This window comes from Macrobrachium rosenbergii, chromosome 12 (genome assembly GCF_040412425.1).
Source record: "Macrobrachium rosenbergii isolate ZJJX-2024 chromosome 12, ASM4041242v1, whole genome shotgun sequence".
Lineage (NCBI taxonomy): Eukaryota > Metazoa > Arthropoda > Malacostraca > Decapoda > Palaemonidae > Macrobrachium > Macrobrachium rosenbergii.
Window position 1 is genome coordinate 83,266,194 of NC_089752.1, and position 17,561 is coordinate 83,283,754.

Here is a 17,561-nt window from a genome sequence, read left to right on the forward strand (position 1 = left end):
CGGTGAGCCGTTACAGCCCCCACACCAAACACCCGCCAGGACGGCGACACCAGCGCCACCTACCTCATTCCATGCTAGCACTAACCCCAGACTTGGCATGTGCAAGAGGGGGGGGAGAGTACTAGGTGATTCAGGGAGGGTCACCGGGTGACACGGGACCTTCCTCAGAAATAGATTTTTCCTTTGTCAAAATCCCTTTTCTGAGTCCAGTCCCGTGTCAGCCGGTGAAATCGTGATAGAGAATCATGCCAAGGCTGCAACTACCAGGAAAAAGAAATGGGGGGTAATCTGAAGAAAAGGCAAAAGTTTACCAAAATAATTTTAATTAAGCAATCTCTTCCGTGTAGCAAGAATATTAAGACTAAGGCATACTAAATCTAAGGCACATCAAAAAACTTAATACTATGAAACGTGGGGAGGTCCCCGGCACGACGGAGAAGGGGCTCCAAAAACCTTAAAATTACTTAAGCAAGGTGAAACATGAAAAGCGCAGAAAATAACTGCAAATATAACCTTAATACTATACACGTAAACTTAGTCTAAACACGTAAGAGACAAAATCAATGAGCATTAACATATACATATATCTGGGGTACGTGGAGCCAAATAAAAACTGTCCAGTACCCCATAAGAAAAACAATCATGGCATGTCAGATTACACTTTTTCCATCAACAGGTACAAGAAACGTCAATATGAGGAGCCAGGCAGTGAGGTATAATCAACCAGGAGAATAAGCAGAAAAGCAAATGAGGCAGGCGGGCGGGGGAAAGGAAAGGACAAGGATATGATTAATTAAGGTGGGGAGATGACACTTCCCACAGCTATGGTAGAAAATTTCAGGGCTTCGAGCGATTTTAAATAGTGGCGTTTAAACACTAGAGGTGATTTCCAACCCGTAAATTTAGATAACTCCGAAAAGTCCATATTATGAAAGTAATTAATGGAAGTAGCAACTGCTCGAATATCATGAACCTTTGGAACTGAATCTGGGTTGGCCTGTTTAATGAAATATAGAATTTGTTGTCTTATAGCATTTAGTGAAAGAGTACCACCTTTCTCCCTGATAAAAGAGGACCCGACTTACTCTGTGGAGTTCTTAAAGGTAAGATTTAAGTGTATAAACTGGACATAAAGACTGGTCTTGAGGAAGGGGCACCACCTTCCAAGGAGACCACCTGTCCTGTGGGTCTTCGTTCTTAGCTAAAAATCTAGGGTCAGGGAAAGGAGGACCTCTCAGGATGGGAGGAAGTTCACATAATTATCACCTCTAGTGAGAGCCGACAGCTCTGAGATTCTAGCACCTGAAGCCAAGCTAATCAAAAATAAAGTCTTCCTTAACAGATCCTGATAAGAGCAATGAAAGTTATCCATCTCTGATGCTAACTTGAGGACGTCATTGAGAAACCACGTAACAGACTGTGGGCGTGATACTGGTCTCAGACGAGCGCATGCTCTGGGGATAGATGAAAAGTAGGAATCTGTAAGGTCGATTTTAAAGCCGTATAAAGAAATACTTTCTTTAATGCTGATTTGATTGTGGTAATAGTGGCTGGAGCAAGGCCTTTCTCAAACAATGATCTAAAGAAGGAAACTCCTAAATTAGCTGTCATGATTTTGGCTTCAGATGCTTTTAGGAAGGAGGCTAATTTTTTGACTGCTGAGTCATACTGTCTAATAGTAGAATCTCTTTTATCTGATTCTAAAAACAGAGTGTTGACAGGGTCAATGTTCGCTCCTTTTGGGCTGCGAATTTTATAAAGTCCATAAAACTAGGGCATTCTGAATTCTTGAGGAAGCTGACACAGTCTTGGTTTGTACTGTCTGAGTCAGAATGGGCTTGGGAATCCGAAGACTCCGTAATCCCAGTTCCTGAAGAAGAGGAACCAATTGCTCTTCGGCCAATAGGGGCTACTAGGGCTAATTGACCTTTGAATGTCCTGAGTTTGTGTAAAACTTTCAGCAGTAAATTTATTGGGGGAAAAGATAAATCTTCTCCCAATTGTTCCAATCTACTGTCATTGCGTCTATGGCTAACGCCTGAGGGTCCAGGTTGGGGCCACATAACAGGGAGCTTGAAGTTGCTCTCCGTTGCGAACAGATCCACTTGGAGGCCCGGAACCCGGCGGCAAATCCATTTGAAAGATTCCACGTCCAGGGACCACTCCGTCTCCAACGGAGTAGTCCTGGACAGGGAATCCGCCACCACGTTCCGCACACCCCGCTAGGTGGGTGGCTGACAGGTGCCAGCCGTGCTTGTTCGCCAGGGAGAAGATAGCAACCATTACTTGGTTTACTCGGCCTGATTTGGAGCCGCCCCTGTTGATGCAATGAACTACCACTGCGCTGTCCAATACCAACCTGATATGAATCCGGTTGGGGGGGCGGATTTTCTTCAGAGTTAGAAAGACCGCCATAGCTTCCAGGGTATTTATATGGAACTGCTGAAACATTGTGGACCACGTTCCTTGTACTTTTTGTTTTGGTGAATATCCCCCCCAGCCGCTTAGGGAAGCGTCTGTGTGAACAACTAGTGCCGGAGGGGGAAATTGAAGCGGAACTGTATTGGACAGGCCTCTGACCGAGGTCCAAGGTCGCAATCTTGTCTTTAAGATTCGAGGAATGGAGGAGACCTTGTCTCTGAGCTTGACATTGGCTCGACTCCGCCACACTCTGTTTATGTCTTTTAATTTCGCTTTTAATAGCAGGTCTGTCACTGAGGCAAACTGAAGAGATCCAAGGACCCTTTCTTGGGACCGGCGGGATGCTGATGGATTTTTGAGGAATCTCCTGGTGAGAGATGCTATCTCTTTCCTCTTGGGAGGCGGAAGGGACAGCGTGTGAGATGACAGATCCCACTGGAGACCCAACCATTGAAACCGGGACTCCGGAGTCAGACGGGACTTCTCTCTGTTCAGTTGAAAACCTAGCGACTCCAGGAAATTGATGACTATGGACGTAGCTTTCTGACACTCCGGAACTGTTGGTGCCCAAATTATCCAATCGTCCAAATATGCTGCTAGGGATATCCCTTGAGACCGGAGTTGTTGTACTACCGTGTCCGCCAGCTTTGTGAATATCCTGGGCGCAATGTTCAGACCGAAGGGCATGACCCTGAAGGAGTAGGCCTGATTCGAGTCTGAAACCGAGGAACTGAGAGAAGTTCCGCGCAACCGGGACGTGATAATAAGCGTCTGAAAGATCGATAGAGGTGGTGACGGCTCCACGCGGAAGTAGAGTCCGTACCTGAGCTACCGTAAGCATGCGAAATTTGTCGCATTTTATGTAGAGATTTAGACGCGACAGATCCAGGATCACTCTTTGCTGATCGGAGTCTTTTTGGGAACAGTGAATAACCTGCCTTGAAACTTTAGGTGCCTTACTTTCTTTATTGCTCGTTTGTTGAGCAATTCTGTCACGTAATCCTTTAGGATTGATGTGGGTGGCTGGTAAAACCTGGTTAGAGGAGGAGGGTTTTGATCCAGCTCCATCCTAGTCCTTTGGACACAATGCTGTGTGCCCAAGGGCTGAAGGTCCATTGGTCCCTGAACCAAAACAGGCGACCGCCTACCTGTGTTTCTCTCAGTGGGAGGGAGCGGGTTTATTCCCCTACCACGTCCAGGTCTTCCCCTTGGGGTGGTGTTGGGCTTTCCCTCTATGAGGGGCTTTGCCTCTTCCTCCCCCTTGCAACCCTATTAAGGCCGTGAAAATAACCACGGCCCTCATATGTGGGGTTGTGCGCCGGTGAGGCCACATAGGAGGGTGCAGCTGGTTGGACCAGCACATACTGTTGGGGGTGAGCCTTTGAAGTAGAAGGCTGTGCTACTGCCGAGACCGGGACGGCTTGGACTACCGCCTGATGGTGGGGCCTCTTATGCCTCCTGAAGCGTTTACCTCCTCTCGATTGGGGGCCGGCCGATTCTGGGGTCTTACGTTTATAGGCCGAAATGCCCCAGCGAGAACGAAGACTCTGGTTGGCCCGTGTAGCCTCGGCCATAACATTCGTGACCTCCTCTTCAGGGAAGAGGTTAGGTCCCCAGATCGAGCTTTTCACGAGCTTGTTAGGCTCGTGGCGGATAGTCGCATCGGCAAAGATGAACTTCCTACATTCCAGTCTGGCCATGATAAATTCAAATAAGTCAGACTGGAAGCCTGCCAGCAAGGATTTAGCCAAAACTTGAAAGAAAGGCTCATCCGAGCAGGAGACGGCAGTAGCTTCAGTAAGGCATACGGAGTTCAAGGACCGGGCTAACTTAACCCGAGCATCAAACTCCGCTTTCAAAAGAGCTTCCGGCAGCTTGGGGAGCTGCTCACTGAATTGCGTGGAAGCGCAGAAGGGGTCCAGCTTCCCGACCGTGAAAGTGGACGGGGCTTCTAACCAGAACTCATTACTTCCTGGGAATACCAGGGAAGTAGGGTCTGTCTCCCTTAGCTGTGGTAATGGATTACCATCAAAGCACGCTCGGGCCGTAGCCAGAGCGACTTTGTCCAAGCAAGGGGTGGGTAGGTTGTCTCCCAGGGCAAACATAGTAAAGTTGCCCTTGAAAGGAGTCAACTTCGTATTGTCTGCCTGCCACTCCGTCAGAGTGCGCAGAAGAGCCGACTGAGCTTGGTCCCTAGGGACGATGACAGTCTCCCTAGGAACCTTGTCTGACCGAATCCAAGCTTCCTCCGTAAGCCTCACGAAGCCTGGGTAAGGGGGCAGGAGATCGGGGGGGAAGAACTCCAATTCCTCCAACCGTCTCGTGCCAAGACCATCAAGTGTCAGTTTGCCATCATGTTGGATGGCCCGGAGTGCAAATCGCCAAGGGTTACCGACATCGAACGGGCGGGAGGTCCGCAGTGTCGGGATAACATACTGTGGTTCGGCTGGGGTGGGTGAGCCATTCCCGCCAGTATGTTATCATGACTGGCCAACTTTTGGAGATTTTGTTAAATCTCGAATCTAGGTCCTCCGTAAAACGCTTATAGAGCTGATTGGCAAAGGCCTCTGCGTCAAAAGCAGGTTGGCGAGGAGGGCTTGGTTTTGCAGCCCTCTTACTCGCGCCTTTGCTGGAGGAACCAGACTTGCTCCCGGAGGCTACAGGTCCTGAAACCTTAGCCTTCGACGGGGAAGGGCGATGCCTTCTTGGAAGTCGAGGACTTGTAGCCCTTCGCCTTCCATGAAGTCTTCAACTTCAACTTGGGGATAGCAGATGGAGCTCTATCACCCAAGGAGGAAGACTTCACAAAACCTGTAAAAAGAAGATATGGATGAAGCAGGGGAGTCAAATAAAGGGGGCCCGCCCCAACAACCTCACTTACCTCACCACTTACCACCTGGTCCTGCTCTATGTTCATTGGTTCCAGGTTGAGATCCATAAAATGCAACGTCCTCCGAGACCTCAGCGTAGAGGATATCCACTTGGGGTGGCTGGGTCTCATCCCGGATTTGCTGGATGATAGGGGTGGCAAGATCTTCAGGCACTGCGGCCGCCACCCGTGCGCGGGGTAGAGCAAGTCCCCTCAACCTGGCGTCGAGGACGTAGGGCTTCCCCGACGGAACGTTCCTGCCAAACCCAGCCACCCAGGCCCGGAGGGATTCCAAGGCAGACTTCTTGGAAGCTTCGTCCGCCTGTAAGAAAGCCAACAATTAGCTAAGGACGAAAACCATTCCGGGAACCTCATAAACAATATACCATATATAATATGAGGAGCATAAAGCAGGAGTAATGTAAAGACTGTTACTTACCGACTCATCCTGGACAGTTGTGGAGAGAGCGAAGCAAACCTCACAACCATCAGGGTGCCAGACAACCAGGTCATCCAGTCGGACCGCACAACCAGCGTGGGTCCGACAAACTACGTGACCGTAAGGTTGTTGGAGGGAGGCGGTGCACCCCGGCTCCTCACAGCGAACAGTCTGTAAGTAGAAAAGTACATGAACCTCCCACCCTAAGCAAACTAAAGCTGGCGAGGCCGGGAAACTCAACTGCAACCGGAATACTCGGCGGAGAAGAACTCCTAGTCATAAACTGGGCCAATAAGCTCTAAATTACCTAGAGTGGAAGGTAAGGTTTTTCAGACCCGGAGTACTCCGGGGAATGAAGGAAAGAGAGACCAGGAACTAACCATAAGGGCTGCCAGTAAAATAACGGCGGAGCCCCCGGGTATAGGACCGGACTCACTTATATAATATATATAATGAATTAAGGAGAGTACTCCTGTAGATAAACAGACTTATCTAAAACAAAAACAAAAATAATAACAGTAATAAGTGATGGTAAGAACTCAAGAGGACGGAAGGATCCGCTCCTCTATAAAATGAACAACCTTCGCCCTTACTTCCCTTGGAGAAACAAGGGGTAAAATGCTCGTATGTTCATAATATAGGTTGAAGCAATATTGTTACCGTATCAACGTAACCCGACGGGGAGACGAATGGATAGTGACTCGAACACGTTCGAGTAAACAAACCACCAACCCCAATACAGCGATGCTAGGGACGATATGGGAGGGAGCGAATCCCTCAACCAACAGGAGAAGTCCCTGAACTCGGAGAAAACGCCATCTAGCGTCACCCGCACGAGTAGAGCAAGGCTGGAGAGAGGAGGAGGGGGGGGGGGGGAAGGAGGAGGAGTAGGCTACCAGGAAGGAACAGGAGACGGGGAGAAGCTCACCCGCTCAACTGCACCATACCTCCCAGACAATGAATCTTGGAAGGGTAGTATGACTGGAAGCAACGCAACCCGAAGCCCGACTTCTACCTAGGCGAAGCCTAATATGGACCTAACCTAAATATAGGCTAGGAAAAAGGAGGGCAGAAGGGAGGAGGAAGCAACAGGGAGAGAAATTTTGTGCTGAGAACCAACCAGGATCGAGAATGGCGGGCAAGGGGGCGACTAGCCTAGAGGAAACACATCCCAAGAACTCGATTCCCCCCAAATGGAGGAAGAGAACTAAGGGGCTCACTCTGCCCACCGAAAAACGATCCCGGAGGAAACCGCAACAAAACTCCCTCAACCTGAACTCCCCACCCAGGGCAAGGGGATGGAAGCAATCAAGCCTACTCCACAAAATAACCATCACTCATAAAAACTAAAATGTGCTCAACAGAGAGCGTAGCCTACCACGGGGAAGCGGTTAGATCTGAGGCTGCCGCCAGCACCCGAGGTAAACCACCCAATAAAATAATAAAAATAAAACTAAAACTAAAAGAGAGCACCATCTTCAAGCAAAAATTAATTAGCCTAGTAAGACCAAAAATAACAGGAACCCAACCTGGAGGGGGGGAACCTAGACGGGGCATCACTCCCACAAAGGCCCGTAGGCCAATGAACGTAATTCATAAGGGGGGGGAGCCACCGCAAGGAACCACCAGGAAGGGAACCAAGGGGGCAAAAACTATCTATAACGACGAGGAGACAACTCCAACTGAAAAGAACAGAAGGAGTCGCCTCGCGGTCGACATGGCTGGCGGGGGACGCCGTGGCGACATAATAAGATCTCAATATTTATGAAAATACGAGACCGTAACAGCCAAAAAATAGAACAAAACCCCACAAGAAGATGGTACTTAACTTGGAAATGGTAAAGCTGCTCGACGCCATCGCAGAAAGCAGAAAATTCCAAAATAATGGAGACGAGCACACAAAAGAAACAGCGATTTCACGTGCTAGAAAATGGAATGAGGTAGGTGGCGCTGGTGTCGCCGTCCTGGCGGGTGTTTGGTGTGGGGGCTGTAACGGCTCACCGCTCTGTTCCGGGGGTTTTGATAGGGAGAGATCTTTCGAGTAGGTTTCCGTGGTAGTGGTATTCACTCACCCCTCCTTATACCGACGTCTTCCTAGAAGACGCTCGACTGGGGGTAGTAACCCCAGCTTTCCTGAAAGCTCTTTTTCTCTGGTATATCTAGCAAGGTTATACCTAGAAATTCGTGCTGTAATGGAATTTCACCGGCTGACACGGGACTGGACTCAGAAAAAGGGATTTATAACGCCCGTCTCGATCTCCTCTCGCGGCCTCACGTGACCTCCATGCGTGGTTCGTGATCTTGGGTCGCCCTGTTTTTCGATCTTTCTCACTGTTCCTCTTCGTGTTTAGGATAATTTTCCTTTTCATGAGGTCTAATTAGTGATTTTGATTGATTAACATTTGTTTCCCTTTGCTTCGAGAATGAGGGCTGGTGTTTAGGCGTCGGGCTTCCCCCCGAGCCTATTAAGCTTCTTATCAATTCATTAACATGCCTTATTTTTGCCCTTCTCTTCTCTTAGCTTCTGGGAATTTTATTTACGTTAGTACTTTTAAGTTTTTTGTTTTATCTTTAACCCAGTGTTCGGATGCATTTGATATTTGATGATTATTATGGATATTTTTTTTGTTACGAGGCGGCCATTTCCTTCACGTCCACATCGCGTTGGGTATGGTCCTCCTCTTATTTTGTTTTGTTGAGTTTTATTTTATCCTTTTTTCATGGGTTGGTTGTTAGCTTTGGATTTCCTTTTTGGGGCGTTAGGCTATTGCCCCCCCCTTTTTTCCATGAAAAAGGGGGGGGGTGGTCGTTCATTCTTTTCGTTCACATGCCCTTCATAAGGTTTTGTGTTCGTCTTTTCCAATGCGGCGCTCTCCTTAAGTTTTACTAGGGTCTTCTCATTTTATGTTCCATTCCCCTGTTTTGGCTTTTTGCGTAGACTAATAAGCCTCTCGTTTAAGCTGAAATAGCGAGGGATCTCATGTTGCTTCCCTCTCCCTGTTTCGGCTTTTCGCGTAGGCTAATGAGCCTCTTGGTTAAGCTGGGATAGCGAGGGACTTCATGTAGCCTACCCTAGTTTGGTCTTTGCTTAAGGTTAGTTTCCAGTTTTTGGTTATGTCGACCCACCCTTCCCCACTCCTCCTCCTGAGTGCTCTCTCTTCCCTTGATTTGTTTTCAATCTTGTTAACTTATCAAGGATTGGGAGCATTCCTTCCTTTTAGCCTATAGCTTGTGTCCCCTTCCTCTGCATTGTTTGGCCTCTCCTTGGTACGGTCCGTGACTTTACCAATTTACTCTCCCTCCTGGGACTACTGGTGGCTGGGAGGGCTTCCCCCTCTCCCGTCCACCATCTTTGGCCATCTTTATCTCCCTTTCCCCCGCCCCCCCACATGGAGGTTGTTCCTGTTCCTCTCCTGCTTCTCTCGCGTTTGCTGGGTAACGACTCAGTCAGCGAGTGGGCGGGAGGACCCGGAACGCCCAGATTGTGCATTCCCACTCTCTGGTTGTTCATTTTTGGTTCTTCCTCCGGGGTTTTCATTCCTCCCCTTCATACGTCTTCTCCGGCGTGTCGTTTAATTTGGCGACACTCCAGTTCAGTCCCTTCTTCGTTGCCAGTTAGGGCTTTCCGCCTGACTGTCTTCGTGTTCGGACTTTTGACGTTCCCTGCCCTTAGCTAACTACTGTCTACTATCGGGGCGCATTCCTTGCTTCCCGCTCCGGCGGTTCTAGCGTTTATCGGTCTTCCGTTATCACTAGTTTCATATTATTTTTAGTTGCCGGGAATGCGCTTTCTCCGGACAGTTTAACCTTCCCATTTCATTTTGTATCCGTCACTTACTTTAAGGCATGTTACTCCGGCTAGTTCCGGTAAATTTGTTTTATTTTATTTATTATTTTATTATTTTGTTTTGTTTGTGTGAGATTTTTTATCCGGTTACCTCCCGGATCTTTCCGGCTGGTTTCACGGCTTTATTTACTACTGTGTTGCTCCGGCACACTACGGCACCTTACACAGTGTACTCATAATCTCATACTCTTACAGGTGGTACGCTGCCAAGAAGAAGGGTGCTCCTCAGCCCTCCATCAGGCCAGCGGCCACGAAGTTTGTCGGTCTCACTCCGGATGTGCGGTCCACGGGGGATCTTATTGTTTGGCACCCTGACGGATGTGATGTTTGCTACGCTCTTACGAGCAGGCTATCGATGATTCGGTAGGTGATCATGCATCTTTCCTTCTTAGCCAACTGTATTCTTTACATATTACCGATTCCCCACCTTCGTAAACCGCAATAATGTTTTTCTTCCGGCAGGCTGACCGCAAGTCTCGTGATGCTTCGCTTCAGGCCCTTAAAGTCTGGGTTAGCGGCTTTGGGACGCAACGTAAGGAGCTGGCAATCCCTACATACTCTCGAAGGACATTTGTAATGTCCTTTTTCCCGGCGCTTGGATCACAGCTTCAGTCACCGACGATGTTGCTGCTCCGTTGATTGCCGGGATTCGGGAGTTGACCCAGCCCTCTCCAGACGGTTTGGCTCTGAGCGGTGGCGTTCCAGAAGACGCGGCGGAACTCGAACTCGGCCTTGAGTCTCCGAGCATTATCCCGGAGCATCAAGCAGGTAAGGGGGTAAGTGAGGCAGGTTCTCCACTGTTTAGCTCTCCTTCTTCCTCTGTTGCTTCTTTTAAAGGCTTCTCTAAATCTTCATACCTTACGGGCACATCTGGGTCTATTGCCCCGAAGGTGAAGTCCGTTAAAAAGAAAGCCTTACCTACTACGGCAGGCCGATATGGGGTCCCTCCGGCAGCGGCACGGGCGACGAGTCCCGTTCCGTCGACGAGTACAGCCTCCCCTTCCGGGTCCCAAGCGGAGTCTCAGTCACGTCAGGTAGTTCCCCGTCCGCCTTCTTTGGATACGTTTCATTTCTTTGAGCAATCCCTTGAAAGAATCGACGCGAGGTTTGAGAAGATCGACGCGAGGGTAGACAGCAAGCTGTCTGGTCTTGCTTCTTCTTTTCAGTCTCTTTCGGAGAAGGTGGAATCACAACAAGGTTCTCGTTCTAGGTCTCATTCTGTTCCTGACCCTTCCACTCTCCCTCCCTTTGATCTGGGGAATCCTTGGCGTCTGGCCCTTTATGCTCCAAGGTGAAGGTACTCTTACCATAGAGGGTTTGGGCACGAGGAGAGTGGAAGAGTTGGAGTTCTATCCTCCGGACCTGACATCTCCCTACACTGGGTTTGCCAGGCTGAAGGGAGAGGTTTGGAACAGGTCTGATAAAGTCCTAAGGAGACTGTTATCTATCCTAGGGACCAAGCCCAGTCGTCTTTGATGAGGACCCTTTACGGAGTGGCAAGCGGAGAACACTAAGTTTACACCAGCTAAGGGAGTGTTCACTATGTTCACTCTCAGTGATGTTCTCCTTCTCCCTTGCACTTAGAAAGGCTTCTCTGACTAGTCAGGCTTCCTCTTGAAGGTAAACCCCTTCCTCATCTCCGAAGGGGCGGATTTTGACTCGGCTTGACCCAGACTGCGCTTCTGATCTGTTCAGTGAGCAGCTCCTAAGATCCCGGAGACGCTCTTGAAAACAGAGGCTGATACTAAGGAAAGGCTCGCCAGGTCTTTGAACTCTTTGGCTTTTAGCGGAAGCAACTTCTTTGGTTTATAGGAAGATCCTTTATTCCAGGTCTTGACGAAATCTCTCTTGGCGAGTTTTCAACAAGACCTGTTTGACTTTATGACTGCCCGACTGGCCTGCCGGAAGCCCATCTTTTCAGCAGCAACAGTTCGGCATGAACCAAATAAGCTTCTTAAGAGTTCGATCTGGGGAGCTAATCTTTTCCCACAAGAAGAAGTTGATGCAGTCTTATCTGAGGCAGCTAGGGTCAATCAGAGTCTCCGTTCCCGTTGGGGTCTGCCCTATAAAAGGAAACAGTCTGATCTTACCGGCCCTCCCACAAAGTCCAGCAAGAAGTTTAAACATTTCAAACGTCTTCCAGCTCAGTCCTTGGTTCAGGTTCCTTTACAGGGTCAGCCTTCGACCTCTTCCTCCCATCCTCCGCCTCAGTATGTCCTGGTGAACCCGGCGCATCAATCTTTGGCTGCTCCCTCCTATGTCTCCTCCCCAGCTTTCAATCCTGCATATGAAAGTCAGGGGAAATTTCGCTCCAGACAATCAACCAGAGGCAATAAGCCCCGTGGCTTCGCTAGGGGAAGGGGAGCCCTCCGCTCCTCTCCCAGGAACAGGGGAGGTAGAGGCTCCAGAGGGGGGAAGCAAACACAGGACCGATGACATACATCCTGTGGGCGGGAGGCTGTACCATTTTCGAGCTCAGTGGACCTTCTGTCCCTGGGCTCAGAGTATAGTTTCCAAGGGCCTAGGCTGGAGTTGGATCGACAATCCCCCTCCATCAGTCAAGTTTTATCAGGCTACGACCAAGGATCTCGAGGACTTTGTGGAAGATCTCCTACAGAAACAGGCTATAAGGAAAGTGAGGACTCTGAAGTTCCAAGGCAGGCTCTTCAGTGTTCCCAAGAAGGGTTCCGACAAACGGAGAGTAATTCTGGACTTGTCCCATCTGAATTCCTACATTCGTTGCGACAAGTTTCGGATGCTTACTGTCTCCCAAGTTCGGACCCTACTGCCCCGTGGAGCCGTAACCACCTCTCTAGATCTTTCCGGCGCCTATTATCACGTCCCGGTTTGAGAAGGTTCTCCCCCTTTCTGGGGTTCAGGCTCGGAAGGCAGGCATATTCCTTCAAGGTGATGCCTTTCAGCCTCAACATAGCCCCAAGGATTTTTACCAAGTTGACAGACATGGTCGTACAACAACTCCAGTCTCAAGGGATTACGCTGGCCGCGTATCTCGACGACTGGATCATCTGGGCATCCAGCGTCAAGGAATGCCGGAGAGTTACATCCGTGGTGGTTGACTTTCTAGAATCCTTGGGCTTTCGTGTAAACAGGAGAAGTCCCGCCTGGTTCCGAGCAGTTGTTTTCAATGGCTAGGAATCCAGTGGGATCTGAATTCTCACAAGCTCTCTCTTCCTCCTCCCAAGAGGAAGGAGATAGCCAGAGCAACCAGGCAGTTTCTCAAGTCCAAAAGAGCCTCTCGGCGGACCCAAGAAAGAGTCTTGGGCTCCCTTCAGTTCGCTTTGGTGACAGACCTGTTGCTGAAGGTGAAGCTGAAAGATATCAACAGAGTGTGGCGGAGTCGGGCAAATATCAGTCTCAGGGACAAGGTGTCTCTGATCCCTCACATCTTGAAGAAGAGACTCCGGCCTTGGTCGACTGTCAAAAAGCCTGTCCAAGTCAGTCCCCTGCAATTTCCTCCGCCGGCGTTGGTTATCCACACAGACGCCTCCCTAAGCAGGTGGGGGAGGATATTCTCAACACCAAGAAGTACAGGGGACTTGGTCCTCATGTTCCGCCAGTTCCATATAAACGTTCTGGAGGCCATGGCGGTCTTCCTTACCTTGAAGAAGCTTCTTCCCCAAGAAGATTCACATAAGACTGGTTCTGGACAGCGCCACGGTAGTCCACTGCATAAACAGGGGAGGTTCAAAATCGAGCCGGATCAACCAGGTAATGATTGCACTTTTCTCCTTGGCATGCAAGAACAAGTGGCACCTGTCTGCCACCCATCTTGCAGGGGTCCGGAACGTCGTAGCAGATTCTCTATCAAGGACAACTCCCCTCGAGTCGGAGTGGTCCCTAGACAGGGGCTCGTTCAATTGGATCTGCAAACAAGTTCCGGGTCTGGAGGTAGATTTGTTTGCAACCAAGCTCAACAACAAGCTTCCTCATTACGTAGCTCCCAACCTGGACCCTCAAGCTCTTTTCACGGACGCAATGTCATTGGATTGGAACAGGTGGAAGGTGATCTATCTGTTCCCTCCAGTGAACTTGTTGTTAAAGGTCCTTCACAAACTAAGGATGTTCAAGGGTCAAGTAGCTCTAGTGGCTCCCTACTGGCCAAAGAGCAGCTGGTTTCCTCTTCTGCTAGAACTGAAACTTTGCCACATCCGAATCCCCAGTCCGAAACTAACACAAGTAGTACAAACTCAGACTGTGTCAGCTTCCTCAAAAATTCAAAGTGCCCTGGCTTTGTGGACTTTATGAAATTTGCGGCTCAAAGGGATGCTAACGTTGATCCTGTCAATACCATGTTCTTGGAATCAGATAAGCGGGTCTCCACTCTTCGTCAGTACGACTCAGCAATTAAGAAACTAGCACTCTTTTTGAAAGAATCTGAGGCTACAGTAATGACCATAAATTTAGCAATCTCCTTTTTTAGATCACTGTTTGAGAAGGGTTTAGCCGCTAGTACTGTTACTACAGTCAAGTCGGCTTTACGAAAAGTGTTCTTGTATGGTTTCAAAATTGACCTCACAGACCCTTACTTTTCTTCCATCCCTAAAGCCTGTGCACGTCTGAGGCCAGTAATCCGTCCACATATGGTTTCCTGGTTTTTAAATGACGTGTTGAAGTTAGCCTCAGATATCGATAATCAGTCTTGCCCCTACCTTTCCTTATTGAGGAAAACGTTGTTCTTAGTTAGCCTAGCTTTGGGTGCTAGAATTTCAGAGCTGTCTGCACTCTCTAGGGAGCCCAACCACGTCGACTTCCTTCCATCAGGGGAGGTTTTGCTGATTCCTCACCCTACCTTCCTGGCCAAAAATGAAGATCCGCAGCATAGGTGGTCGCCTTGGAAAATTCTCCCCCTGCCTCAAGACCTGTCCCTGTGCCCAGTTCATACTTTGAGGGCTTATTTAGACAGGTCCTCTCACATCTCATCTGGGCCTCTCTTTATCAGGGAAGGAGGGGGTAATCTCTCTATGTCTGCTATTAGACAACAGATCCTTTACTTTATCAAGCAGGCTAACCCTGACTCAGTCCCAAGAGTTCATGATATTAGAGCTGTGGCCACCTCCATTAATTACTTTCATTACATGAATTTCACGGATCTTACCAGGTACACTGGTTGGAAGTCACCCTTGGTTTTCAAACGTCACTATTTGAAATCCTTAGAAGCTCTTAAATTCTCAGCAGTCGCGGCAGGGAACGTTGTTCCTCCCTCTGGTTCCCTTTCTGATTCCTAGTCATTTCTTCCTCCACTGCCTCAGTTATCCCCTTACGGTCATTTCAGTCAGGCTTGCCTTGACTTCTCACCTGGCTGTGTTATCTGTATGTTTGTCTAAATGACACATTTAAGTTATAAGGTTTTCAATATTGTATAGTTATTTTGTTTATGTATATTTTGCATATTGTCATGTTAATTTTAAGCTAACATCAGTTTCATTTGTACATTATTGTTGTTGTTACTAGTAATTAAAAAATTTCTTTTTGGACCTTTGGTCTTCTGTTCCCCTTAGATTTATTATCTCTTTAGTTTAAGAATGATATTTATTTCTCTGTTAATTTTTCACCGGCTGACACGGGACCCGATCCAGAAAAGGGATTTTGTGAAGGAAAAATCTATTTCTGGAGAGGGGACCGTGTCACCCGTGACCCACCTCCATCATGTGTCATGTCCCTCCCATAGTAAACATCATTCTGGTGGGGTGGTGCTTTCATGGAATGCGGCTGGCGGTGTTTTGTGTGCTGTCCGTGAGTGGTGCATGGGTTTGTAACGGCACCTCTCTGTGGGACTTTTGACTTTGGGATCTCTATAGGATAAGGTTCCGTGTTTTTGTAGTTCACCCTTTTCCATACACGACTCCATCTAATGGAGCTCGCTCTGGGGGTAGTAACTCCAGCATTTCATTTAGCTTTCTCTGGTATCTAGCAACGGAATTACCTAGAAATAAGTGCTGAATGGACTTTTTCACCAGGTGACACGGTCCCCTCTCCAGAAATAGATTTTTCCTTCGTCAAAATCCCTTTTATCTTCACCAGGGGCTGATGGTTTGGTATTCTGCAAGGCATCTCTTGAGTTCCTGCAGTGTAAATTTTGCATTATATGGTTCAAAATTATTTTCACTTAAATCAAGAGAAATCTGGGCATTTCTAATGTCTTGGAATTCTCAAGAATAGTTCTCACTACTTGATATTCTCAAGAAATGTTCTAATTTTTCTGCGACCCTCCTGGTTGGGTGAGTAGGTCACCATTTATCTTAAGGGTAGGCAGAGGTTCAGGGGCAAACTTGCCATTAATTTTTTTCCATTTTCTTCCAAATGATTCTGGATGGTGTTTTTCAGCTAATGCCATTTTAAAATATTTATTTTGCTTGGCCACAGCAAGTTGGTAAACAACTTTGGCTTGTGCAGTTCCACTCCTCTTATACTTTTTATAGCATTTTCTAGTGATCTTCCTCATACTACTGCAGGTTTTGTTCCACCAAGGAACTGCTCATCTAGTGGGCTTCCCTTTCATTGTTGGAAAAGAGGCAATTGCCCTGTTGATGGTAGTGTCATTAAAATAATTATATGCCTCTGAGATGGATGGCAATGATTTTACATAATGCCAGTCTAATACAAAGCTAATCAGTTAATTAACTTCACTCCAGTATATCACAAATATTAAAGCACTGTAATAATAAAATCTTAATAAAACAACTAACAATTACTATACATACGGTTATCCATTGGAAAAGTGCCAGGTATTTTATAATGCTTCAAGTGGAAAGCTGTTAGTTTGTGCGTATCGAGAGCAATCCAAGGAGGTTTGGCATGGGTTCGAGTGTATACAGATGCAGAAGAGTAGGCTGCATGAAAATCAAAATTCTGGACACTCATCTCTCTGAAAGGACATTTTTAACATTAAATGTGGCTACCTTAATGTCAAGTTAACATAATAGCATGTAGGGTAATAATTTATGCATATTGTATCCCTAAAAGCATGGCTTCCACATTCACATCTGAGAAGCAAATTTTCTACTCAGTCATCAGTTTAGATAATTTAAATAAAGGAAAAAACTCCCACGGACTATTCTTTGTAATAACATAAAATTTTCTGGCCCTCTACTGTTTCCTACATATTTTGCAATGCAAAACAGTTAATGCTAGATATATTACACTTTCAACCAATATACTCTCAAACAGGTTACAATGTACTCAATATTTTCAACCTCTTGACCACTACAGGCAGCTCCCAGTTATCGGCGGGGGGTTCCATCCTGATAGTGTGATGATATCTGTGGAGCATCACTATATTGTGATCGAAAATAATGGGTAAAAAAGCCACAATAATATAAATGATAAAATGTATTTTTAAGATACAAAAATATACAAAAAAGGGATAAAAAACACAAAAATATACAAAAAAAGGGATAAAAACAAGGGAGCTTTCGACCGTTTGCGCAACGGTCCTCTTCAGCCAACTGAATAAAAATACTTGTTTTTCTTAACAAGTCACGTTGAAAAGAATTTTGGTGATAGTCGATCCAGGAAAACATCGAACTCTCTTTTAGTGTGGACTTGGCAGTTAAGTAATGGCTGTTTCCCCGTATCTTTGGGCCAGCCGTTGTGATCTTCTTAACGGCTGTCGCTCAAGCGTACGGTGTTCACCACTGGTGACTAAGTGGTTCGTGGGTGGAGAATGACTTTCAGCATCGGTGCCTGTTGTTTCTGCAACAACTGCCACTTTGACAACCTGTGCGGGGAGAGATGAGGAAGACACAGTATCAGGGGCCTCGAGAAACTGCCTGAAATTTAAATTTATGGAATGACAGACTAGCCTGTCTGTATGTATGTCCTCCTGCGTAAAGGCTTTATTGCCATCTAATGTATTGCAAATATTTATCAAAGCCCCCTCCACTACCCTTCTATGGCCTAGTTGACTACTTCTATATATAGTTTTAGCTCCCTCCCAATCCAGGGCTATTGCTAAACATTGTTGG

The 17,561-nt window shown here is 47.5% G+C and overlaps 1 protein-coding gene across 1 annotated transcript in view; it reads right to left on the bottom strand.

Moving 5' to 3' along the window:
- Positions 1 to 17,561, bottom strand: part of Ice2 (Interacts with the C terminus of ELL 2) — a 272,986-nt gene that overhangs the window by 63,083 nt on the left and 192,342 nt on the right. Inside the window, exon 4 of the mRNA XM_067113127.1 lies at positions 16,299 to 16,462. Coding sequence (XP_066969228.1) covers positions 16,299 to 16,462 — 164 coding nt within the window. The remainder of the gene's footprint in view (positions 1 to 16,298; positions 16,463 to 17,561) is intronic.